We start from the raw sequence: 25,705 nt of genomic DNA, 5'->3' as shown, positions 1-25,705 counted from the left end.
TGTGTTCCATGAACCATAAGGACTTCGCTGCTTCTGAAGCACAACCCAAGGTAAGCGCGAAATGGCCAGAGATCATAGGGTATGGAGTCTGAGAGCCCCGGGTTCAAATCCTTCCTCTGCCCCACACCATTTGTGTGACCTTGAACATGCTACTTAATCTCTGTAAACCTCAGATTTCTCCTCTGATTATTGCGGGATTCAGGAAAAAAGTGCTAGATATACCACTATTACTTAGTAAAAAGTCCATGCTCCTAAGAGGATGAGGCTAAGGATGAATAAAAGACAATTCATAAACAAGGTGCATGCCATACTGCTTACTAAAATTGCTTAACATTTATTGCTTCCTTTAGGATTAGTAAATTTTAAGTCTCCTGAGATACATACACTAAGAATTGGAATTGATTAGACTCCATAGTAGGAATGGATCAAACTCTCCTTGTTCTAAGTTTCCTCCAAAAGTAGTAGTTATTTTATTCTTCTTTGTCCTTATACAGATATATTTAGTGAGACCTACCTTATATGCCTGCTCTGACAAACCCCATGTAAAGTACATCATCAACATTCACGGCCCCCTTGCATAATGAGGTACAGTCAATTACCAGTGAGCCATGCCCGTGTCTGATGGATGGGGAGACAATCCCTACAATCTCCCCAAAGGTAGAAATTATGGTGATTTGTTTCTCTTGGCTTTGTAGATTTTTTTTTTTTTTTTACCATATACTTGCAATTGAAAAAAATAAATCTGGTTATCTGTGAATTTCCAAGAATTTTATCAAAATGATGAAAACATACTGTGAAGACACAAGTTAAGAGGAGCCTGATCGTTGTCTGGCTTCCTTTTTGTGCCTTCCTATTCTTCAACTCTTCATTGAAAAGAGACAGCATCTCTTCACCAGAGGGTAAAAATACTAAGTACAGAGGATAAGCTATAGAGATAACCTTCTGCTGAGTCAAGATATGGCTGAAATTTATGCCAGGAATTCCGTTCACCACACTGGACGACTGATTCTCCGCAGCCAGGCATCAATCGTAACAGCTTCTCCATTGGCCAAGGTCAGTGTTTAATGGTGATGGTTTTGATTTCAGTGAAGAATTCATAAGAGTCCTTGGCTCCTTCTCTACCCACCCCAGAACTCTTCATCCCCCCGAAAGGCAGGTTCAGCTCTCTGATGAGCCAGCAGTTGGTCCAGACCAAGCCTGACTGTAACTTCTTGGCCACCCGGTGGACACGCCCCACGTTGCCTGACCACACCGTGGCGGCCAGTCCATATTTAACGCTGTTGGCTCTTTGAATCACTTCCTCTTCACTATCAAAGGGGACGACACACGTCACTGGACCAAATATCTCTTCCTTCATGCAGCAGGACTCGTCCTTAATGTCTGTTATCACCGTGGGAAGCATGAAGTACCCTGCTTGATTCCTGGGGGGGAGGTTTAACTTATCCACTCCCTCACCACACAGAATTTGGGCCCCTTCCATGCGAGCTTTCTTGATGTAACTTCTGACCTGGAGAGGTAAAAAACAACTTATCGTTTGTCTTCACACAAAGCAGAGAAAATTCAATATTTTTGAAGCATCAAGATGTATAAGGTCATTCCCCCCCAAAATCTAACGTTGATTATATTTTCACTCAGCTGCTAAGTAAGCCTGAGTGCAGAAGTGCTCTAACTATTATCTGGGCATTCAGCCCTCATAGGTAAGAGGAGGAGAGTTTTTTATTTAATGTCTAAGTGCTAGGCATGCAGATAAATGCTTTTCTCACATTCTCACATAATTCTCTCAAAACTATTAACTGCGTATTATTATCCCCTATTTGCTGATTATATAGTTGAGCCTCAGAAAGGGTAGAGGGTTCAAACGGATAATAAACAGTAAAGCTAGAACTCACACTCAGGTATATTCAGTAGTTAAACACACAGACTAATATTTTCTCACTTTTGGGGAGACTATGTCCATTGCAGAAAATGGGAAGTTGAATGGTGTATAAGACTTAATTAAAGGCCAGGGTGCCCTTCAATAGCTGAGCTTCCAGAACAAATAATTTCTAATGTCTCATCTCAGCACTGATTATATTGTGAAAATATATCTAGGTAATAGAGTAAAGCTCACAATAATGGGAAATAAATTATGTAATAAGTTGACCCAGTGACTCGGAGATAATGACAGATGGTTTTTAATATTGGTTATAGAAATGACTCATTATAATAATGGTATATCTACTTATATTTGAAAATGTTGTTGAAGTCACAATGATACACTCTTCTACCCTTGAGGGGCGTTATAAGCATAGGAGAAGTAGAAAAGTAATCCCCAAAATTAAAAGTCTAAAACAACAGTCAAATAGTACATCAAAGGCAGGGTAAAGTTTGGAATGATATTTTGGAATCCTACGGATTATCATTTATCTATCTGAGCATCCTGCCCCAGTATCAGATTAGTACTCCATGGTGGAACTATATTCATTGTAGAGCTATATGTTTGCCATGTAAAAATAAAAAGATAATGTTGTCTCATTATTAATTTTGCTTCAGTTTATAGAACACTTAATAAGCCATGAAGTCAAAGACATTTGAAAAATAGAGCATTTGGTAGAGCTTTATATTCTCCACTATTCCTCCTCCCCAACATGAACAATGATCTCAAAGCTTTCCCAGAAAAGCTCTCGTTGAGTTTGTGGGTAGAGTCCACAATAGATCTGGACTTTTCCTTCCCCAACTCTCTTGCTCTTTTGAAGCAACACTGTCACATTAATTAAAAGATGCCAGAGGCAGCATCCTGTGTGAACAAGGCGAGTGCACGTGAGTCTCCAGAGGCCCCTGCTGGATGCAGAGCCAGAACTTTTATCAGTGGTTCAAACCGTGCAAGGAGCGCTCTGGTTTTAGATGATTATGTCTAAACAAAATTACATGATTCTCTCTTTGAAGCTCTTGGGATAATAAAATACCAGAAGTGTCAGTTTTCAAATTGTGAACTTATCAAATTATTTAACATATAAATTACACACTAAACTGAATTTCTTTTCTAGAGAAAGTATCACTGGATGACACAATGATATCTACACTTGCAGCCCAGAAAACCACTTTGTAACTGTTAATGTGCTATAAAATGCAATGAAATATTCTTATAAAACCTTTTCTTGAGAGGAGAGAGCAGAGAGTAGTTAGCACTTAATATTGAATAGTTTTGGCCATAAAATCAAAGCATAGAGGTTAGAAGAGTGGGCTCGGGAGCACAGCAGTGCTCAAATCCCAGTTCCTCCACTTACCAGCTGAGGGATTTTAATTACTCTACGCCTGGACTTCCCTGGTGGCACAGTGGTTAAGAATCCATCTGCCAGTGCAGGGGACACGGCTTCGAGTCCTGGTCTGGGAAGATCCCACATGCCGCAGAGCAACTAAGCCCGCACGCCACAACTACTGAGCCTGCGCTCTAGAGCCCGCGAGCCACAGCTACCGAGCCCATGTGCCACAACTACTGAAGCCCGCACGCCTAGAGCCCATGCTCCGCAACAAAGAGAAGCCACCGCAATGAGAAGCCCGCACACCGCAACGAAGAGTAGCTCCCACTAGCCACAACTAGAGAAAAGCCCACACGCAGTAACGAAGACCCAATGCAGCCAAAAATAAATTAAAAAAAAAAAAAGCTCTATGCCTCAATTTCCTCACTGGAAAAATGGGATTGACTGTGCCACCTATTCATAGGGTTCTTGAGAGGACTAAATAAAATAATATATGTAAAATACTTAGTGTGATACCTGACACATAGTAAGTCTTTTGAAAGTCAGCTGCTGTCATTTGTGTTGATGTAGCTGGTGATGGTGATGATGATGATGATATAATGCACGATCTGACACTCACGAGCTAAGAGACTTCAGGGATGTTCCCCACTGTGTATGTCAGGGTGCGGGGTTAACTGACAGAGGAGGACGGGAAACCGCAAGAGTGGACCTTAGTTAGACCTGAAGCCTGGCCTTATTGGGGGATATACCCGTGAACTTCCTCTGTGCTTCCCCCCGCCTCACTGTCAACACTCAAGGATTCTCTCCCTCTGGTTATTTGCATCTTTGGAATGCTGGCCTAGAGCCAGATTCTCCAGACAGTCAAGCAGAGAAGGATTCTGGAGAGTCAAAAGAAAAACAAAAATGAAAACAAAAAGCAACCCTGTGAAATAGGCAAGGGAGATTTTTCTGCATTCCCTGAGGATAGAATCACCTGCCATTTCCTGTGGGTCCCTGCTGCCGTCCTGGGAACCTACGAAGTCACACTTGCACTTAGGAGCCCTTGGCCATTACAAAACAACTGTCACAGCCTCTAGCTGGATTCTTCTGTCACTGCAATCCCACAGGATGGAAACAAAGATCCCGTGGCTAATTTGATTTATTTATTTATTCATTCATTCATTTATTTTTGGCTGTGCACGGCATGCAGGATCTTAGTTCCCAACCAGGTGACCAGGGATCAAACCCGTGCCCCCTGCGGTGGAAGCACGGAGTCTTAACCACTGGACCGCCAGGGAAGTCCCTTAATGTGATTTGGAGAAGACAGACAGAGATCTACTGCAGAAGAGGAGGGGTGGAATGCAAAGATGGCAGCCGGCCCTTCCTTGGCTCGCAGACCCCAAAGCTTCCTGGCGAAAAGCGAGGAAAGACCACTGCCAGTGGAGTGTGCCTGCTGCCGCCTTGATCCCAGATCACGGTTTGGCACACTGAACTGAAAAGAGTCACAGCCTGAAAAAGACACACATACACTTCCCAAGCTGCTTCCATTGGCTCCCTCTCAAAGGGCAGAGACACCTAGGGCTTCCTCACAAGACCTGAGCTGAAAGCCCCCCATCAGGGGCCCACCTGGTGAGAGACCCAGAGGGTAAAGCTGTGACTCCTTGCATCCAGACACATGTGTTCTGGGCGGAGTAGTAAGGATGGCAGGTGTCCAGGGACCCTCTGAGCCACAGCAGGATGGTTCTGAGACTCTATACTGGGGAGGGGGCGGGGACTGTGAGCAGAGCTGAGAGGAGGGATCTACCTATAGGACCACAACCCAAGGGAAACCCCACAGCTACCCGAAGCTCTATGTGTGGTGGGATAATGGAAATACCATCTTTATTGTTCTTCCTTAAAAAATAAAAATAAATGGCTTATGATAAACACTATTTTTAAGTTTGTAACAATGAAAAACTATTTTTAACACTGTGCAAAATCTTCCCCCTTAGAAGCAATAGAACCGTGGAGCTTTCTGTGATGAACTACCATCTTTCCGAGATGGACTTCTTAAAAGGGCAGCGTATGAGCTCAGCACAACCGGGCTTTAAGTCACATCCTCTTGGCTGTCTCGTTATCATGGGGCATCATCTAAGGGGCACCCATAGGACCTTGATTACCATTCTCCACTGAAAGGAACCAGGGCTCAGTAGACAGAGGTCCTGTTGCCCGTGTGGGGCAGAACAACTCACATGGCCTGAGGCTGCTTGCTGTCAGAGAGCAGAAATGCTTCGGGGAGGGCCTGCGCTGGAGCTCAGGAGGGCATTGGGGGGGCAGGCTAAAGAGAGGGCCCCTTTGGGCCAGCAGGGATACGCTGAGCATCACAAATATTGTATTAAAGCCCACAGGCGTTACAATACATTGAAACCTGGTGAGCCTGTATTTGACCCAAGTTCACTATGTGGGGAAAAAGGGATAAATACTCAGAGTACAACAGAGAAAAGCCCTAACCACCAATAGGAGTCAGTGAATGGCACCAGTTTCTCTCACACACAAAAGACAGTGTGTGTGAGACAGTTTCTCTCACACACAAAAGACAGGGGGCTACAAATCTTTCAACTACTACAGGAAAGTCAAATACTTTGATTTGTTTCACTGATACACCTCCCCTCATTGGGGAACTTAAATAGTTATTATAACAGTGCCCACGATGGAAGAACAGTTTCTCTGCTGAGTTGATAAAGAGAACTTTGAGTCTCAGGTGAATGGTGAATTGCAAAGGGGACCTTAGATGACACCATGGCCTGAGTCTACTGGAAGATGCTTCTGGGAAGTTAATTTCTGTGCCACAGAAAGCATTCGGGAACATGCAGGAGGTTATTTTTCACCACTTATTTGCATGTGTGGGCATGTAGCACACATGTGTCTAGAACAGCCAGATAAGGGAGGACAAGGGAGCCTCTTGCACCTGGTGATGCCTCACTCCACGAGGGTGGGAACATCCACAACTGTGGGTCCACCACAGGCACTCTGGGGATGGCTGCCCATGTGCCTGCAGTCTTGTAGGTGAATTTGACTGGAGGAAAACACAGTCATGCTGGCCGGTCTCACTTTAAATAAATGACCACATATTTATTTAATGTGATCATAAATGATCACAGCTCCAGGTGAGCCCTTGGAGCTGCCCCGGCGACAACACGGTCACTTCGAAGCCCATTCTCTCTCCTGATCTCCTGCAAGACTATCTCACACCTTTTCCTCCTTCTTGAAACCTTCGACACCATCTCCCCTCCTCACCCTGCTTCCCATTTTACTGAGAAAACAAATAAGAAGAGACCAGCAAGACTGAGACTACACCTTCCCACCTACGGGCATCTGTGCTCCACACTATAGCGAAGGTAAAAGTTAAAGCGTAGTAAGTCTACCAAATCTGTGCAGGGTCAGAGAGTTCTTCAAACTTAAGTAAAGGTTCTGTCCCTCACTGGTTAACTGATAGGGGTGTATTACCATTACCCTTGGTTGGCCTGAGTTACTACAGCTGAAAATGAGGTCTTTTTAGCTCTGAAATTCTATGACTTATTTTGGGAGTCCCATCAGGTAATGAATTAAAATGACCTTGAAGACCAAAATTCCATAAGCCATCCAGAGAACATCAATGGCTTCTCCCACGGAGGTACCCCCAACAAGTCACCCCACCAACGAAGGGCCGCATCATTTGGATTGGATTCGTACTTCTGGACTCCCGTTTGCTGTAAGCCAGAGGCAGAACCTTACTGCCTGGGGACTGACTGGGAACATCTACTGGTGGAAATCCCTGCCACTCTCAGCCCACATCATTCCCATCACCTGACCTTTATTCTCTGCAATTTGCCTTCCTCACTCTACTGGTGGCATCTCTTTACTGACTTCTCAAGTTCATTTATTTCATGTAGATGCTGCTTTAACCTGGACTACATTTGTGTATTCATCTCTAACATTTTCAGACTCTGTATCCAGAGACAATTTCCCACAGATCATAATTATTAAAAAATAGGGTAGTAATCAACAGTATTTCAAAGCACAGATGGTGTTATGCCTCGCGCTGAGCTCCTCTCAAAATAAGAACTCTTTCTGTAACTTATACACAAGGATTTACTTACTTTCTCCAAATGAGCTTTACTGATCAGAGCTCCCATGTCGGCTGATGGGTCAGAGGGAATGCCAACTTTCCACATTCTGGTAGCTTCTACAAACCTCTTTAAAAATTCACTATAGATGCTCTTCTGGACAAAGATCCTGCTGGTGCAGAGGCAAATTTCACCCTGCCAAGAATGACACATGAGGACAATGACAAAACAGGAGGGCCCACTCCTTCATGGATAGATCACCCTGCACTTCTGAACACCTGTCACGTATCAGGCACTGGTCTGTACAATGGGAGACAGTGGTAAACAAGATGAAGTTTCACCATGTGGAATGCACTGTCTTATGGGGAAGACAGGCAATAGCACAAGTACAGCTCAATGAACAATATAACTTCAGGTTGTGACCAAAACAATACAAGAAAACTAAGCAGAGAATGAGAATAGAAAATAATGGGGGGGGGGTGCAGCTTTTACTCCCTTTTATTAAAGGGAGTCCTGGAAGGCACTGGTGAACAGGGTATATTTGAACTGACCCTTGATTGACGTGAAGGAGCTGGATGGATGAAGATCTGAAGGAAGAGAATTCTCAGCAGTAAATGTAAAGGACCTGCCACAGGAATGAGCTTGGAGTGTGTGAGGAAAGGCAGGAAGGTGAGTGGGGCTGAGGGTGGGGATGGAGGCAGGGACAGGGGTCAGAGGGATGTAGAAGACGAAGGCAGGAGGTGAGGAGCGAGGCAACATCACACAGGGTCTTAAAGGCTCATAGACTCACAGAGAGCTTGCATTTTATCTGCAGTATCATGAAAGGACCATGGAAGGCTTTAAGCAGCAAGACGATGGGATCGGACTTACATTTTAAAATGATCATTCTGGCAGCTGTGTGGAGAATAGAATTGGAGAGAATGAGAGTGGGAACAGGGGAATGTTAAGAGAGCTTTTCAGACATTCAGATAAGTGGAGGTAGCTTGGACCAGGCAGGATCAATGGAGATGAGAAAAGTGATAGGAGTCCACTGAGGTTAACAAATTCTTAAAGGGGCATGGGACCCCAAAAGTGTAAGGAAACTGGCATAGATGCTCTGGAGAAGTGATAGGATTCCGGATAGATTTTAAAGATAGAACTAACAGGACCTGTTGGTGGATTAGTGAGGTATAAGGAAAAGAGAAAGTAAGAACAAGGATGAGTCCCAGATTTGGGGCCTGAGTCTCAGAGTGGATGGTAGTCTCTTCCCTGGAGAGGCAAACACAAGGCGGGGAGAGCAGAGGTACCGCAGGGAAAGGAGAGGGAGGGGAATCAAGAGTTCTGCTCTGCACAGGTTAAGTTTCAGATGCTACTGGACATCCAAGTAGAGGTACTGAGTGTTCCAGGGAGAGGCGCTAACAGATTTCTGAGTGAAAAATCATCCTTATCATCATTTGAACATAACATCTAATAGTTTACAAACCACATTCTGGACTTGTCAGTATTGTGTATGTATGATTGTACATATATGCATAAATAAATATTTTCCTCACATTGATATTTCATCTTCACAACAACCCATTCAACAATCAGGAGAAACAAAGTTGCCCAAGGCTCCTCCATGACGTTAAGTTAAGAAACTTGCTTGAGACTGGTTCAGGTATTTATTTCTAAGTGTGAGAATGCATTTGGGATGCTTTGGGGAGGGATAATAAGGTTTCCAGGAGCTAGGACACCTGGACAGCAGGAAAAGACTGGGAAAACTATAAATAAAGGAATGGGGAAGCTTGGAGAAGCAAAAAAGAAGTCATCACCCGATAAAAGCCGTGTAACTCAAGAAGAGGAGTTTGCTGCACAGGAGACGCCACAAGGCTTCTGAGTGACATTATGATTGAACAGATAGTCAATGGAGTAACACAATGTAACCATTCTCCTTGCACTGAAATAGTCCTGGATTGACTTACTCACCCCAGTTTTGCACTGTGATGCAACGGATCCAGCTTGACAGGGCTACTGAGTTAAAAACAAGCAAATAAACAAAGGGGAAGAAAAAACCCAGAGGACATACCTGGTTGGCAAAGCTGGACCTGACTGTCGTGGGGACACACTCTTCCAGGTTGGCATCTTCAAAGACGATGGCAGGATTCTTGCCCCCCAGCTCCAGCGAGAGCTTCTTGCAGTGGGGAGCACTCAGCTGTGTGATCCGCTGGGCCGTGGGCTGGCTCCCAGTGAAGGAGATGAGGGGCACCTCCGGGTGGGACACCAGGGCCTCGCCTACCCTGGGCCCCACTCCAAACACAATATTTACCACACCTGGTGGAACACCTGGATGGGAAGCAGTATCGGTTTCAGTGATTCTCTCAGTATGTCGAGGACTTCAGGTTACATGGAGATTCTCCTTCAAAGTTCAACGGCGTGAATGGGGTTGGGAGGGAATGTTAACGGCTGTCTCTGGTTCAATAGCAAAACAAGGACTAGAGCATCACCTGTGCCTATGCTATACCCCGGGTGGGATTTCTCCGGGGGCTTTGTCCTAGAAAAATGCAGCGTTGAACATTCTATATATTTCATTCCATAGTATTGACTGGGCCTCAGGGGCTGAAGATACAAATACATCCTCAGGCAGGTCGGGCCCCAGGAGGGAGAAGAGCCCTGCTCCAAGCTGGCATCCGCGACTCACAGTTCAGTGGGCAAATGTGAAGAAGACGGGGCATTCATGCACTAAAGAAGCCAGAGAAGAGACTGACTACCTCGGCCCAGGGGAGTGACGGAGGGCTCCCCCAGGAAGGTGAGTCTTGAGTTGAAGGTCCGGCTCCCCATGATATGGATGCACCATCACCCTCTAAGACTGACTGACCAAGAACACCCCCAAGTAGGTGCCCCAATCTTTTCTATCACAAAACTCTACTGCTCCATATCTGCATGTATTCATTTATGTGTTTTATGGATTTTCCTGTTCATTACATATCGACCACTAGAAGGTTCTCCAGCTAAGGGCAGACATGGGGGTCTGTGTTTTGCCTTTCATTGTATCCACTGTGCCATGGCCTACTTTGCCATATAGAATGAATACCCATTAAAAAAAATTTTTTTAACGCATCACATTTAAAATAAATTAATGATAGCCATTATCAAAAAATCTGGAAACAATAAATGCTGGAAAGGGTGTGGTGAAAAGGGAACCCTCCTGCACTGTTGGTGGGAATGTAAATTGATACAGCCACTATGGAGAACAGTACGGAGGTTCCTTAAAAAACTAAAAATAGAACTACCATGTGACCCAGCAATCCTACTACTGGGCATATACCCTGAGAAAACCATAATTCTAAAAGAGTCATGTACCACATTGTTCATTGCAGCTCTATTTACAATAGCCAGGACATGGAAGCAACCTAAGTGTCTATCAACAGATGAATGGATAAAGAAGATGTGGTACATATATACAATGGAATATTACTCAGCCATAAACAGAAATGAAACTGAGTTATTTGTAGTGAGGTGGATGGACCTAGAGTCTGTCATACAGAGTGAAGTAAGTCAGAAAGAGAAAAACAAATACTGTATGTTAACGCATATATATGGAATCTAAAAAAAAAAAAAAAAAGGTACTGATGAACCTAGTTGCAGGGCAGGAATAAAGATGTAGACATAGAGAATGGACTTGAGGACACGGGGTGGGAGGGGAAAGCTGGGGCAAAGTGAGGGTAGCATCGACATACATACACTACCAAATGTAAAATAGATAGCTAGTGGGAAGCAGCAGCATAGCACAGAGAGATCATCTCAGTGCTTTGCGATGACCTAGAGGTGTGGGATAGGGAGGGTGGGAGGGAGGCTCAAGAGGGAGGGCATATGGGGACACATGTATGCATATGGCTGATTCACTTTGGTGTACAACAGAAGCTAATGCAGTGTTGTGAAGCAATTATACTCCCATAAAGATCTATTAATAAATAAATGAATAAATAAGTTAATGAAAAAGAAGATATAATGCTACATATGTATGCTATTAAAATAATTTTTATGAGAATAAAAAATAAAAATAAAACATTTAAAGAGTACCAGTAAACGCTCACATTTATTGGGTACTTCCTGTGGGTTGGTCATTGCTGTAAGTGGGCTACACCCTTTAGATCTCCCAACAGCTCTGTGAGGTACGTCGTATTAATACATTGATTGATTACGTTTCCTTGAGCTCCGATGTTAATAAGTTAAGAGCTATCTACTGGCCAGTATTTCTCAGAACCATTTTGCCATTTGATCCAGACACTAATGAAATTTTTCTAGATAAATCTGCCTTCTACCCTTAAAAGATTCTGTTTATAAGAGAAAGAAGGCAGTTTAATTGGCAAATAACAATTCAGTAAAACTCAGAGTAGGTGGCTAAGAGACAGCAAAGGGAAGGAAGCCCCTCCAGTGCCAGGATGTGCCTGGGTCACGACGAGGAAAATTTTAAGCTTAAATAGAGCAGAACCAAAATTAATAGGAAGGGCCAGAAATCTGCCATCAGTGGACACTTCAGGAATGAGAGCAAACGTTTGGTGCCCCCAAGGGAAAAAACCAAATATTTTAGGGCTCCCAAAGAGGTATTCATGGTGTACCTATATAAATATTCGATGATTTTATTTCGAAGGAAGTTCATTTACCAAGTCTGTTTGAATGCCCCAGACTAGAGGAGCTAGCTGTCGAAATACTCAGAATGACTTAGCAGGTCGTTTTAGCTTTCTTTTCTTACACTATTGCAAGCTTCTCTTAGAGTGCTCTAAAGCAGAATTAAGTGATGTAATTCACACTCCCTCCCAATCCCAGTGGAGAAACTGAGGGCTCATGTCAGGGGCAACTGGACCATCATACTCTCAGTGTTTGTTGGAGGAGGAAAGTTTGGCAAAGCCAGCCCAGGGAGGGAGCGGGGATGGGAGGGAGGGAAGGACTGTTTTGGTACAATAGGTTTATTCATTCACAAGAATAAGAGCAATGCTGGGTAAATAAATGGAAACATAAAACTCTCATGCAGACCAGGTTCTGGGCTATATGAAAGAAGAGGGTGATTAGAAAAGAGAAATCACCATAGATCAAGATGTAGCTGAGGGGCTTCCCTGGTGGCGCAGTGGTTGAGAATCTGCCTGCTAATGCAGGGGACACGGGTTCGAGCCCTGGTCTGGGAAGCTCCCACATGCCGCGGAGCAACTGGGCCCATGAGCCACAACTACTGAGCCTGCGCGTCTGGAGCCTGTGCTCCGCAACAAGAGAGGCCGTGATAGTGAGAGGCCCGCGCACCACGATGAAGAGTGGCCCCCGCTTGCCGCAACTAGAGAAAGCCCTCGCACAGAAACGAAGACCCAACACAGCCAAAAATAAATAATTAATTAATTAAAATAAAAAAGATGTAGCTGATTTTAGGAGTGAGTGGTCTCTGGAACACGGCTCTGTGGCACCCTCCCCAGCTCCCTGTGTATCCAACACAGGATGAAAGGAGAGCGGAGGCCCCACTTCTATCTCACACCAGGGAACCGGCAGTCAAGAGGCAGGGAAGAAAAACACCTTGGACCTTTGCAGATACTAGAGATTCAATTTTGCAAAGAAAGGGATAGAATGCGGTCTCTTTTGTAAGGGAGGGATGGCACGTTCTGGGACAGGAGGGAGGTAGGGATGTCCATATCATGCACCTTCCAGAGGCCTAGGGCAGCCATCGACATCATCCCAAAGGTCTAGGCTGGGTGGCCTCATTCCTCCATAGGATACAAGGGAAATGGGCAGCTAAACTAGGGTCATGAGGCCCAATGCTCTTCCCTAAACGGGCACAATCTAACCTGTCATCTAAACCCTGGGGTAGGAACTGGCTCAACTTTCCTGGAAGCCAATGTGTATGTTTTTGCTTTGAGAGAAAAGGCATCCAGGAGAGAGACAGGCTCTTACCAACCACCCCTTCTATGGATCTAAGTGAGCCCAGCAACACCTCCTCTGTGGGCTTGAAGGAAGCGAGCACAGCAGAGGCTGACAGAGCCTGTTCCCCGCCACCTGCCCATCATTCCCACCCAGGCTGGGCAGAGACATGAGCTGAGGGCCTAACAGTGAGGGGCTTCCTGTGGGTTACAAGCTAGAGCCTCCTGCCTGCGACCTTCCAACCCTGGTGCGGTGTCGGCTGAACACTCCAGGCGAAACCGGGAACACACCCTCCACGTTTCAAACCATCAGCAGAAGGAGGACAAGGAACCATAGTGAATCGGCATCTCAGCAGTGGTTCCAAATGCAGGGAAAACTGAGGGGTGTCTATTCAATTCTCTTGAACATGGGCTGTTTCTCTTAGGCATTCTATAGCTGTGCAAACCAGAGAGGTACCTAGCAATATTCTTCTTTTCATCAAAATCCACTTGTGGTTCAAACGTAGGATTTAAACTGACTATTGGAGACACTGTCTGGGGCAGGCTGGTGTCTGAGTTGATCAAGCTCTTTAAGCCGTTTGCTGTACTGCTATCCTGTGCTCAGGGGACTGCCCGTGGAGCCCCTGCAGGAAGGAGCTGTCCTGCGGGATGAATAAAGGAAGCAGTGGGCACGAACCCCGTGGACGAAGGGGATTTCTCAGAAGAGAATCAGGGAAACAAAAAATCAGAGATGTCCCTGGGATCTGTTTCGGTGCTGAGCAGATTTCTATCCAAAATAACTTTTCAAATGTCAGTGACCCTATGGTGGCTGAAGCCTACAAAACATACATCTCCAAAGCCAACCGCGTGCCCCCCCTTAAACCCCATCTCCCGGTTACCTGCTTTCTGCAGAAGTTTGCACATCATCCACGCAGTCACAGAAGTCAGCTCGCTGGGCTTGGCTATCACAGTGTTGCCAGCAGCGATCGCTGGAGCCATCTTCCAGGTCAGCAAGTAGAGGGGCAGATTCCAGGGACTGATCAGACCAGCTAACAGAGGATAACAGAAGCATTGCCAGCAATGACATGCCCCTCAAAGCAGATGGGCCAGACAGGCTTTAGGAATGAAAACTCCTTCATGCTACACCAAACTTCAGCTTACTCTTCCAAAATCCCAAACTTTTGTAGCCAACTTCAGGGAACTAATTCTAAACTGTATTACAAGCAGCTGTACCTTTTAAAACTATAATCAGTAGTACAGTTTACTCTTTTCTTGATGACTTACAATTATATTTATGAACAACAGCAATATAAGTTCTGGGGCTAAAAGACTGCCACCTTTCCCTAAACATTCTCAGAATGTGATCAGTTTTGAGATTTGTAGACTGATCTCTGCACTGTTTAAACTTCTCCCTCCTCATTATCAAACAGGCCAGCTACTATTTCTTCTAAATTTCTCCATCTCTGTTTCTAATCTCTTGTGGATTGAGACAGAAAATCTCAAGCTGTTCAGAATTTTTTGTAAAATAAGAGCAATAGGTTCTGAGACTGTGAAATCCATTTTAGCTAACCCAGAGTATTTTTTAATAAAAAAAAAAAAAATCTTTCTAGGTTCTCATCTGTACCCTGACCAGATAGGTTTGCTGGGTAAGTAACAGAACCAACATCTACAGTGGTTCTCCATGTAACACTCTGAAACCACCTAGGCTTCTGACCATAAAACGTGTAAAAATAAAACCTACATTATGAATAAGTAAATGGATTCACCTTATTTTATACTCTGCCCTCAATCCTGAGCTATGAAAGTGAACATAGTTTACATTATTAAATTTCCCACTGAAAAATCTGCTCTTTAGGGGATAATATTTTTGAAGCATAATGTACTAGCATACTTCTTAGGAGGAGGTTTGAGCTTTTATAATGCCTTGAAAATACCATTTCTGAAGGCCTCAGGTAAAATGTTCCATTTTCTTCCCCTTTAACTTACCTTCTTTTATTCTATCATAAAATATAACTAGTAAAATATGGACGGTGGTTGTTTTTTTCTCAGAGGAAACAGTGACATCTAGTGGACATTTTTAGTTATTGCAGCTATTTATATGTCCTCTAAAGGGCAAGAAGCAGAGAAATGAAAGAGGGAAGTAGATAATGCAGTCAAGGCTTATTTACCATGTACCTGGCACTGTTCTAAGTGCTCTACACTTACTAATTTACATAATTCACATAAAGATATATAAAGATAAAATTAAACCATCCTCCCAGTTTCCATCTCAGGATACTGAAGCACACAAAAGTTAAATCATTTACCCCACACATAACCTAAAATCTATGATCTTAACCACAACGCTCTCTGGAAATAATTTTTTTTTTTTTAATTACAAGTGACAAAAAGTCCTGGATTGTGAATTTATAATCAGTATCATTCTTTTTTTCTGTGATTCCTCCAGAACAATGTTCCAGGAATAACTAAGGAATTTGACACAAAGGAAATAAACTAGAATTGGATTTTTAAGGGCAATTAAATTTCAGATAAAGTAGAAGAAATTTCTACTTTCCTTTTTTTAAAGTCTATTCCTTTAGATCAATTCTACAGGGCTGACTGAGCAACTCTACGTGCAGCTGTGGTCCAGGTTTTCACTGCAGCACCTACCGATGCCCACGGGGGTCCGCACCGTGTAGTGGAGACAGCCCAGGTGGTCCATATGTGTGCACTCGGACGTGTGGTGCAGGATGGAGGAAGCGAAGAACCGGAAGTTCTGTACAGACCGGGGAATGTCCATGGTTCTCGCCAGGGTTAGGGTTTTCCCTATAAGAAGTCAACAAGGCACCGTCAGTGTTCTTCACCTCGGACTGGGAGGAGGCAATACCACACACGTATCCTAGCTCACACTGAAGTAGCCTCTGTTTCTTCCAGTCTGGGATGCGCATTCCTTGGTTACAGAGAGCGTTGATCATAGTTTGATAAAACTATGAAACAATTAGATGTGAGGTTATAAGATGAAGCAGAGGGGGTTAGAGTTGAGTCAAATAATCTTGTTTTGTGGACTGAACAATTCATAGCTATCATCAGGAATTCACCAGATGCTATCACTTCACCCACACCAGCTCTTTCAATTCAAAATCACCAAGCTTTGGACATGCTACAGAGGGGTTGGAATAATGGGTGTTAAGACAGCTGTATTTGCACATCACCAAAAAAGCACGTGATGACATTAACTGTTCCCTCAACACACAGTGGAGTCACTAAGATGGACACATGGCAGAACCACTGATGGAAACCTGGCACAGGATGCTGTGTGGCCCTTGCTCACCCATCATGTGCCGCATGCACATCCCAGATATATGCTTACATGGATTGTTCCTTAGTTATCTTTAGTGATACAGGGAGACTCTGCAGTGTCAGGAAGCATTTTCTTCTTAAGGGTTTGGAGTCAGGCTGCTTCTTAACTTTAGGCTGCTTTACAGCCCGCATATAAACTAAAAAGATCTTGGCCTTTTCTAAGATCTTTATCATTACAAAGATTTACAGACATTTACTCCATTACCCTGACTTCTGGGAAGCAGTTTAAAAAATTGGGAAATTGTGTTGGGAGTGGAACAGTGACCAACATATCGGAAATCTTTCTAAAAAACTGTGTGACTGCTCTTCAAGTCATCTTTGCTTTTAAAAAACAAACTTATGTTTACCAAAGGGGAAAGGAGGGGGAGGGATAAATTAGGAGGTTGGGATTAACATATACACACTACTATATATAAAATAGATAACCAACAAGGACCTACTGTGTAGCACAGGAACTATATTCAATATCTTGTAATAACCTATAAGGAATAAGAATCTGAAAAAGAACATATATATGTATATATACATACATACATACATATATAAGATAATTTGAAGAGCTGTCACATGTATATGTATATGTGTATGTATATATCTATATATATATATCTGAATCACTGTGCTGTACACTTGAAACTAACATATTGTAAATCAACTATACTTCAATTGAAAAATAAATATCATGCCACAACCACTGAAGCCCGTGAGCCTAGAGCCCGTGCTCTGCAACCAAGAGAAGCCACCGCAATGAGAAGCCCGCGCACCGCAACGAAGAGTAGCCCCCGCTCGCCGCAACTAGAGAAAGCCCGCGCACAGCAATGAAGACACAACGCAGCCAAAAATAAATAAATAAATAAACAATTAAAATTTAAAAAATAATAAATGAATCACGTAGTGAAAAGAAAAGAAACAAAAAAACAAATTTGCTTTGAAACTCTCTACTTAGAACTAGTGGAGGGTTGCACCCTCAGCCCTCATTCTTCCTCTCTCCCCATATCCATGCCCTTTGCCATACATCTTTGCAGTTCCCTCCACCAAATATACAGTGTATTTATTTCCCTGCCTCTTGAACTTGCGTTGGGCCTTGACTTGCTTTGGCCATCAGAATGAAGCAGAAGCGGGCCAGTTGCAAGCCTCGGCCTTCGGAGGCCTTGGCTGGTTTGGCTTTCCATCCTCTACCACTGCCGTGAGAAGCACGTGGGTGGGCTAGGTGATGGGTCCAAGGGGCTGGGTGGGGGTAACATGAAGAAAGTGTCCTGAGTTCCATCCACACGGTTAAGAGGCAGGAGATCAACTGACAACCTGGAATGAGCATGTGAACCACCAGGAAGATAGTGTGTGCACTTCCCCGGCTCCGCTAGAGAGAGCGAGCATGGGAAAGAGGGAAGAGGCCGGCACAGGTGCCTCTCACCTTGGTCCCTGGATTCAGCCTGGGCCAGCTCCTCCAGAGACTGTTCCAGCAAATCCGCCAGCCGCTGCAGCACCTGCGAGCGCTCCTGGGGGCTCCGGGAAGACCAGCCCGGAAAAGCTGCTCTGGCGGCCTCCACCGCGGCTTCGATCTCGGAGGAGCAAATGGAAGAGGGTCGCCTTAGACTGTTGCTGCCGAGGGTTGGATGAATCCAGAATCCACAGGTCCGTACATGCCTAACGTTTTTTCTGCCTAATTTCAAGTATTCGACACTCCCAGTACTGAGTCGCCCACAAAGTGGTATTTATATGACCAGCAAAGCCGGGGCACCCCCAAAAAAGAAAAATGCTCCATTTTGACCAAGGTATCCAGAATGTGGCGATAAGAGAATCTATTTGAGTAGCAGGTATACGTTTTCAATAATTTCAAAATACAGAAAATTTCTGAATATCATATGAGAAAGGAAACTTAATTAAGATGTATGGAATCTCTAAACTCTTCATGTATGGAATCTCTAAACTCTTTTTGACATACTTGATAAAGTCTAAAAGTTTCTTTGAAATCACATCCCGGACTGTCATTTTCACTTGGAATGACTGATCATATTATTTATTTATTGACTAATTTTTATATATAACGGAATGTGCTAAATGCTTTACACAAATTATTTCATTAAATCCCTTTTAAAATTCTGTAACATGAGTATTGCTAAGCCTGTTTTACAGATAAGGAAACTGAAACACAGAGAGCTCAAGTAATTTGCCAGAGGTCACACAGCTAATAAGTGGCAGAATCAGGATGCAAACCCAGATCTCTGTGGCTCCCAAGACCACGGCTGGCCTGCCATGGCATAACCACAGTCCAGTCCCCTGCCTGGCTCCGCCCAATGGAAAGGTCCTCTGTTGGAGAAGAGGGCATCTGGGGTTGAACAGATAGCTTGGGGACCTGGTTTTAGAGCTAAATCCAAAAGGAAACAATGTATAGGAAGGTATCAGCAAAGCCAGTTCATGGAGGCAGAATGAATTATCAGGGCTTCTGCTGTCTTTCTCCTCTCTTAGGCAAACGTCTAAGCAATGTCTTTTCCAGAGATGCCAAATCCAGAGGCTGTGTCTCTCCCTTCTCCTGTCTCACATGCATGACACTTATAATCACTCACAGCTTTCTTCCACCACTGGACCCAGGCTCAGTCTCAGAATCTTTTTCCACAGGCTTCCGGCATCTTTCTTGTATTACCTGATCTGACAATTCAACTGCCCTATCACCCCAAATTGGATCTACATGCCTTCTCGTTTTCTTTATGTGAACAAAGTCGCTTTCAGCTGAGCTAAAATAGGTATAAAAGGAGTCTCATTTTAATTACAAATGTCTGGAAAGTTGATGGTTGACGCCCTGCTGCCAGTCAACAAGAGGAGGGTTCCTACCTACAGCAGTCAACGTCAAATCTAATCTTCCTACAGTTGTCGATGCAAAACTCTGATCTTTTAGAAAAGCAGAAAACTCAAGTCCAGTCATATTTTCTAAGTTGTCCTATGTCACATGTCCTACATCCATTTAATGTAGAACACATATAATGTACTACATACAATAATATTAGCAAAAGATAATACTTATAAAGCATTTACTATATGCCAGATGCAAAGGGCTCTACATACATCAGTCTGTTTAATCTTCAGAACAACACTCTGAAGTAGGTATTATTATCATCCCCATTTTATAGATGAGGAGACTGAGGCGCAGGGAGGTTCAGCTGTAGGTCAAGAACATAGGTATTAAGCGGTGCAGCTGATCTCTGAAGCCAGGCAGTCGGACCCCAATGCTACAGTGCAAATGCTACTGCGAGTGTGTGTGTGACCACTAATCTAAGCATGCTGTGATCTGTAAAATAAGGATGATGATAAGAGTCTTATTTATAGGTTATGACTCAGATTTGGGACAATTTGTGTTCAATGGCTTAGTGAATGCACAGCACAAAGCAAACGCTGAATGAATGGGAGTCCTGTTGACAGACTGGCAGCACTTTCTGTGAGTGACTTTTGGGGAAATTGGGCATGTGGCTTGCATGGTAACCATATCTTTCAAGCCAGAAAAACCTGGCATTTATGGTATCAGATGGAATGTTTGCAAGCTGGATTGCTGGGAAATTCAAAATATCTATTCCTCTGCGAGCAGGTGTATCCATCCCTCATTCTCTCTTCTGCAAGGGCTGAGCCATTCATTAGCTGCAGAAAATATTTCACCTGAATTTGGCATACTTGTCCATTTTAACTTTACTTTGGAAAGGACTCTGAGACAAGGAGGGCTGGAAAAGCTGGATCTCCCACATCTATCCCAGGTCATTTGAAGCAAACAAAATTGCAGGTTACAGTTTAACCAACAAATGAGCCAATATTTGCAAACTTTAATCCAAAAGTCTAAAGGTTTTTTTTTAATGCAAGACAGATTTAGAATATTATTTTAACAGTAGAGAAAGAATAGCTTAGTTCTTTTTTTAAAAAAACCTTGCATATAATACTCATTTACATATGAAGGCTACAATTATCTTTTAAATAATCTAGTTCTTTGTGCCTTAAAAAAATAAATTAAAATCCATTTAATTTGAGCATAAATCCATTTAGATGAGTATACATTCATCAGCCACATTTATCACCCCAAATATATTTATACTCTCAGTGCAATAACTAATCAAATATATCTCAAATATTTTACAAAACTCCTCAATAATATTAATTCTACATCACTGAAAAAAAGTTTTAATGTGTGCGCCATTAAGTACTTTGAGTAAGAAAAAGTAGTGTTAAATTTAACTTCAAAAATATGCAGGAATTTGATTCTGCATTTCATCATTCAAATGATTGGTTTTACTTTACTAGATATTTTGAAGACATGAAGAATTATTACAGGATAATATAAAATAAATCCCTGGGTTTTAAAATTTTGTTAATTTTTGTGAAGTAATGCCTTTTTTGGAAATCCATGAATATAATGGCAAATTTAGGCAACACTTGGTTGAGAAAAAGGATCACTTAGTAATACTGATCATTCTTACAAATAATGCTTTTTACTAGGCACCCATCAAGGAATGTCTGTGAGTTGTGGCTTTGTGTTAGGCTACCTGGATTATTTGTTTCTGCATATGGTAACCTGAGATTGGTGCCGTGTATCATATATACCCAATTACAAAATAAACCTTCCTAGAACTAAAAATCTTTCTTCTGCTAATGTTTAACAATCCTACACCATTTCTCAATCCCCTTTGCTCCCAGAAAATTAAGTTACCATAAATCACCAACAGGCAAAGTAGATTTCAGTCTTCTCTGAGTGAATATACTCACCTCTTCTTTTCCACTGTTTGGCACTCGGCAGTACACTTCCCCTGTAGAGGGATCATAGGAATCTAGGTATGAGCTACAAGGTAAAAATTTCCCATCTATGAAATTTTCCAGCATCAAAAGGGCCCTTGTTCCAGCCATAGGAGAGGACATGCCTGCCCTTCCCCTTGGCGTTGCTCAGGGAGGCTATCCCCCCACTCTCCCGACTCCTGACTTAGTCTCCTCCTCACTTCCAGCCCCAGTGACCCCATCTGCCAATCTGTGCAAGTGGGAGGTGACCTGACGTTCTCCGAGAGTTTTTCAGTCTCCAAACTCCGAATGAAGAGAGTTCCCAAATATTTCACAGCTGTCCAGTACGTTGTGAGAAATGGATAATAATATGTTAAAGAAACATCAGCTTATGTGTTCATGGCCCTTTAAAATGGTCAAAAGGCATCTGTGTGTATCATTTTATTGGATTCACACTATAAACTATTCACTGCTCGAACATTGATTAAGTGCCAGGCCCTGAGGCAGGTCTTCACATGAATTTACTCATTTATTCCACACAACAATCCTATAGAAAGTAAAGGTCATTACTTCCCCTCTTTTGTCCTCGGAGAGGTGAATTTGTCCAAAATTGCATAGTTGGTAAGGGTCCTTTTGTCTCCAAATCATGTGCTTTTTCCTCAGTGCATCACTGCCCTCACCCTCCGAGGTGGCTGAAGGCAGACTTTCTCTTTCCATCACCCACCAGTTTCTCTCTGCCTTGGCTGCCTTGTTGCTGAACTGTCCATCCTAAAACTAGGGCTGCCACCGCAGCCCACATCTTCCCAGATGTGCCATGAAGATGACGGTATCAGCCCAAACTATATACAATGTATGTAACACACCCAGGACTCATGTCCATGATGTATATAAGAAGTTCTACAAATTGGTAAGAGAAATGAACAACCCCATAGAAAGGTAAGCAAAGGATATGAAAAAGCAACTCATAGCAAAGGGAACACAGTGGGCTAATGAGTGTGTGAAAGGATGCTCTGCGTCACAGTTAATCAGGGAATGTGAGAGACAAAGAAGACGGGAAAAGTTTTGTTTTTTTAAAAATTGAAGTATAGTTGATTTACAATGTTGTGTTAGTTTCAGGTGTACAGCAAAATGATACATATATATATACACACTCTTTTTCAGATTCTCTTCCCTTATAGGTTATTACAAGATATAGAGTTCCCTGTGCTACACAGTAGGACTTTGTTGCTTATCTATTTTATATATAGTAGTGTGTATCTGTTAATCCAAATTCCCAATTTATCCCTCTCCCCTTCCCCTTTGGTTACCATAAGTTTGTTTTCTTTGTGAGTCTGTTTCTGTTTTGTAAATAAGTTCACTTGTATCATTTTTTTAGATTCCACATATAAGCGATATCATATGATACTTGTCTTTGTCTGACTTACTTCACTCAGTATGATAATCTCTAGGTCCATCCCTGTTGCTGCAAATGGCATTATTTCATTCTTTTTGTGGCTAAGTAATATTCCATTGTGTATATGTACCACATCTTCTTTATCCATTCATCTGTCAATGGACATTTAGGTTGTTTCCATGTCTTGGCTATTGTAAATAGTGCTGCCACATTTTTTTCATTTATTTCACCATTAATTTACTAATACATATTTAAGTGGTTTCAATGTGAGAGAGAGAAAAGGGATCTTCTGAAAGCTAAAAGCTGGCCTGGCACTCACAGCTGGGCCATGGTGTTCTCCTACTGAACACTGACAATTCCTAAATCTCTGACATCAGACAAGGTTATTCTGTGTTCCTGATGAAGTGAGATACTGTCGTCACACCTGAGCACAGACCAAAAGGCACCGTGCAAACCATGAAAATGACTTAACATCGCCCTCTTGTGGTCAATATGCATGACTGCTGCTGCTTTACTGCGTTCCATTTCTCCTACCCCCTAGATGAAAATTGATACCCAACTGCAGAATTACTCCCACTTTCTGACAGTGCCCAGTCCAGAAGAAACCCCTGCTCACCTGAGCCCTCCCTCCTCATTACCTACATGTGCTCAATTCTTCACACCTTCTTATGAGAAGCACCTAGACTCCACGGCGGTCTCTCTGGCTGCAACAAGCATCAAAATAAAAATAATTTTGACTACGGTTGTGTCCTGGTGGTCTTTGACTGATGACATCAACAAATGATGGGCATCAACATATGTTTGCTAAAGAATTTTCTACCATGATGTCCCCAGTCTTAAAGTGTTCAACTACCTCTTCATGATCTGGACATTTTAAATCCTGCCTCCCCAATCCCTTCACCCTCTCCCAGAAGGACATCTTTTGAGACTCTTACCCCGCCTATAAATAACGTCATATGAGTGATGAATTTGTGAGTTTCAGTCCCTCTAACTTTGAGTTTTATATATTTAGCTCCTGTGTCCCTTTGTCTTTTGGAATTTAGCGCTGCAGAAAACACTAAAGCTAATGTTTTGTTTCTTTGAAGATGACTTTTGGGGGAATTTTGTTTCCAAGATTGGCTTAATCTCGTTGAAATTCCTTGGTGATGTTTTACATAAAATATGGTGCAATCTTGGGTTCTTCCTGTTCATCATTTTCACCTACCTGCATTCTAGGAGTGGTTTCCAAGGACAACCTCTACATCAACCCTTCTGCAACTGTTATCTATTTTACAGGCTTCACTGAATGTTTAAATTTTGCTATTATGATTTAGGCTTCCATGTAGTCTCTTCTAACCTGTTCTGATTCTTTTCTCAGCTCAGCAATATCCCCTTACATCTCACAGACACCGTGCAGCAGTTATTGAAAGAAAACTTTTGTTTCCTGCAATACACCTGAAAGTAAGCTTTTTGCCTGCATGTGCTCAGGTACTACCGATTTTGCCACAAGCCTCTTATTTCTTAACCATCTTTAAATAAAAAGAAATATACCCAAGCCCAGTATTGGAAAGTACTAATGTGTCAGTTACTCCCACCATCTCACAGGCCACCTGAGAGCTAGGAGAATCCCTAGCAGCCAGTTGATTGCTGGTTCCCTTTCTGAAATGCAGGCACATTTGAATCTTCCAGGATCCAGAGGGTCACGCCAGCTCAAGAAAGACTCCAAATTAGAGCTGAGGTTCACCAGACAAGAGGACAGACAGAAGCACTTTTAAAGTTTGCTTCTAACAAGTTTTCTCTTTCCTTCACTTTAAAAAACAGCCCCTTCACACACAGCATTATAATAGAAATAAAAGCTTGTAATTTTCTGACAATACAGATGTAAAGAAATGAAAATCCTCCATAATGCCACCACCAGTGTTAATTCTTTCACTCATTTAACAACTGCATGTGTGAAGGACTACACCAATTGCTGAAAAAGAATCAGAAGCAAAACAGAAAAGGTCTCTTTCCTCTTGGGACTTACATTTCAGCGGAAGGAGAGAACATTAATTAATCATACAAGTCAATATAAAATTGCACCCACGAAAATATACCAAGGAGAGAGACAAGGTCCCACTGAAGCACACAGTAACCCATTTTCCTTTAACTAGTCAGAGGCCAGGGGTTCCCTGAGAAAATAGCAATGAGCAGGTACACAGGAGCAGAACGCAATGTTCCACAGTGTTCTAATTAATCATTATCACATAGAGTTACATGGTTCATCTCACCGCTAGTGTGTTCGTATTTTTTTTCCTTTTAAAAATCTTGAATATCTTTGGCATTTTCAAAGAACCAGGTTGTAAATTACTTGATCCGTTATACTTTTGCTCCGCTGGCAAGATTCTAAACCTAAGAAGGCCTTTAGGTGTCTTCAACAAGGGTTACTGCTGGGCTCCTCATCTTGCCACTTGTACCCATACCTCATGTCAACGTGTGGTTCTGCTGGCTTGTGCCCCACTGTTAAGATTCTCACTGATGTGGTTCTTCTTACTGGGAGTGGGTGGGTTCTAAAAAATGGTTTTTACTGTTGGTGGGATCTTGATGTTGCTACTTTGAAGGCTAAAAGCTGCCCTGTTGGATGATTTTGCCAATGCAAAATCTGCCCCCCTCACTCCACTAATTCTGAATTGGTAGGAGATTGTGGTTACGGGTTGAATTAGTTTAACTCAAGAGACTCTAAGTATTACAATTTTACTTCAGTATTAATGGTCCCCCCTCCTCACCTAGCCCCCCATCTAATGTTGTCTTTAGGGTGCATTCCTCCTGAATGCTTTCACACTGTTAATTCTCATTTGTAGTTTGTAGTGCTGAGAACGGCCCCTGGCTGAACTGTCGGCCCCATGACGACCAGCGCTCCAGAGCTCCCTCTGTGCATGGATATGGCAGACTCGCATTAGGGATGAAGGAAGGAATGTTTTCCTATTTACATATTTCTGTGACTATTTTAGAGGGAAGTTGGAAAATAATGACCCAGGAGTTTTTATTGAGCCTTCTTATCTAGAAGCTTTTTAAAAAATTAGCTGTATAATCCTAATTCCAATATATCTACGTTTCTAATTTTAT

At 42.9% G+C, this 25,705-nt stretch overlaps 1 protein-coding gene across 1 annotated transcript; it reads right to left on the bottom strand.

Annotated features, from left to right (window-relative positions):
- Positions 1 to 318: 318 nt before the first annotated feature.
- Positions 319 to 21,487, bottom strand: ALDH8A1 (aldehyde dehydrogenase 8 family member A1). The gene is made up of 7 exons (XM_082405723.1): positions 21,223 to 21,487; positions 17,894 to 18,041; positions 15,793 to 15,948; positions 14,043 to 14,192; positions 9,351 to 9,607; positions 7,337 to 7,498; positions 319 to 1,507 (listed from the first exon to the last, which is right to left on the bottom strand). Exons 1-7 carry the CDS (start codon positions 21,370 to 21,372, stop codon positions 1,055 to 1,057), a joined length of 1,476 nt encoding a protein of 491 aa, XP_082261849.1. The 5' UTR covers positions 21,373 to 21,487; the 3' UTR covers positions 319 to 1,054.
- Between the last annotated feature and the right edge of the window lie 4,218 nt (positions 21,488 to 25,705).

Source organism: Balaenoptera borealis (genome assembly GCF_965194805.1).
Source record: "Balaenoptera borealis genome assembly, chromosome: 9".
NCBI classification, from domain to species: domain Eukaryota; kingdom Metazoa; phylum Chordata; class Mammalia; order Artiodactyla; family Balaenopteridae; genus Balaenoptera; species Balaenoptera borealis.
Note: the sequence above shows the minus strand (reverse complement) of the source record. Positions and strands in the feature narration are given on the sequence as shown.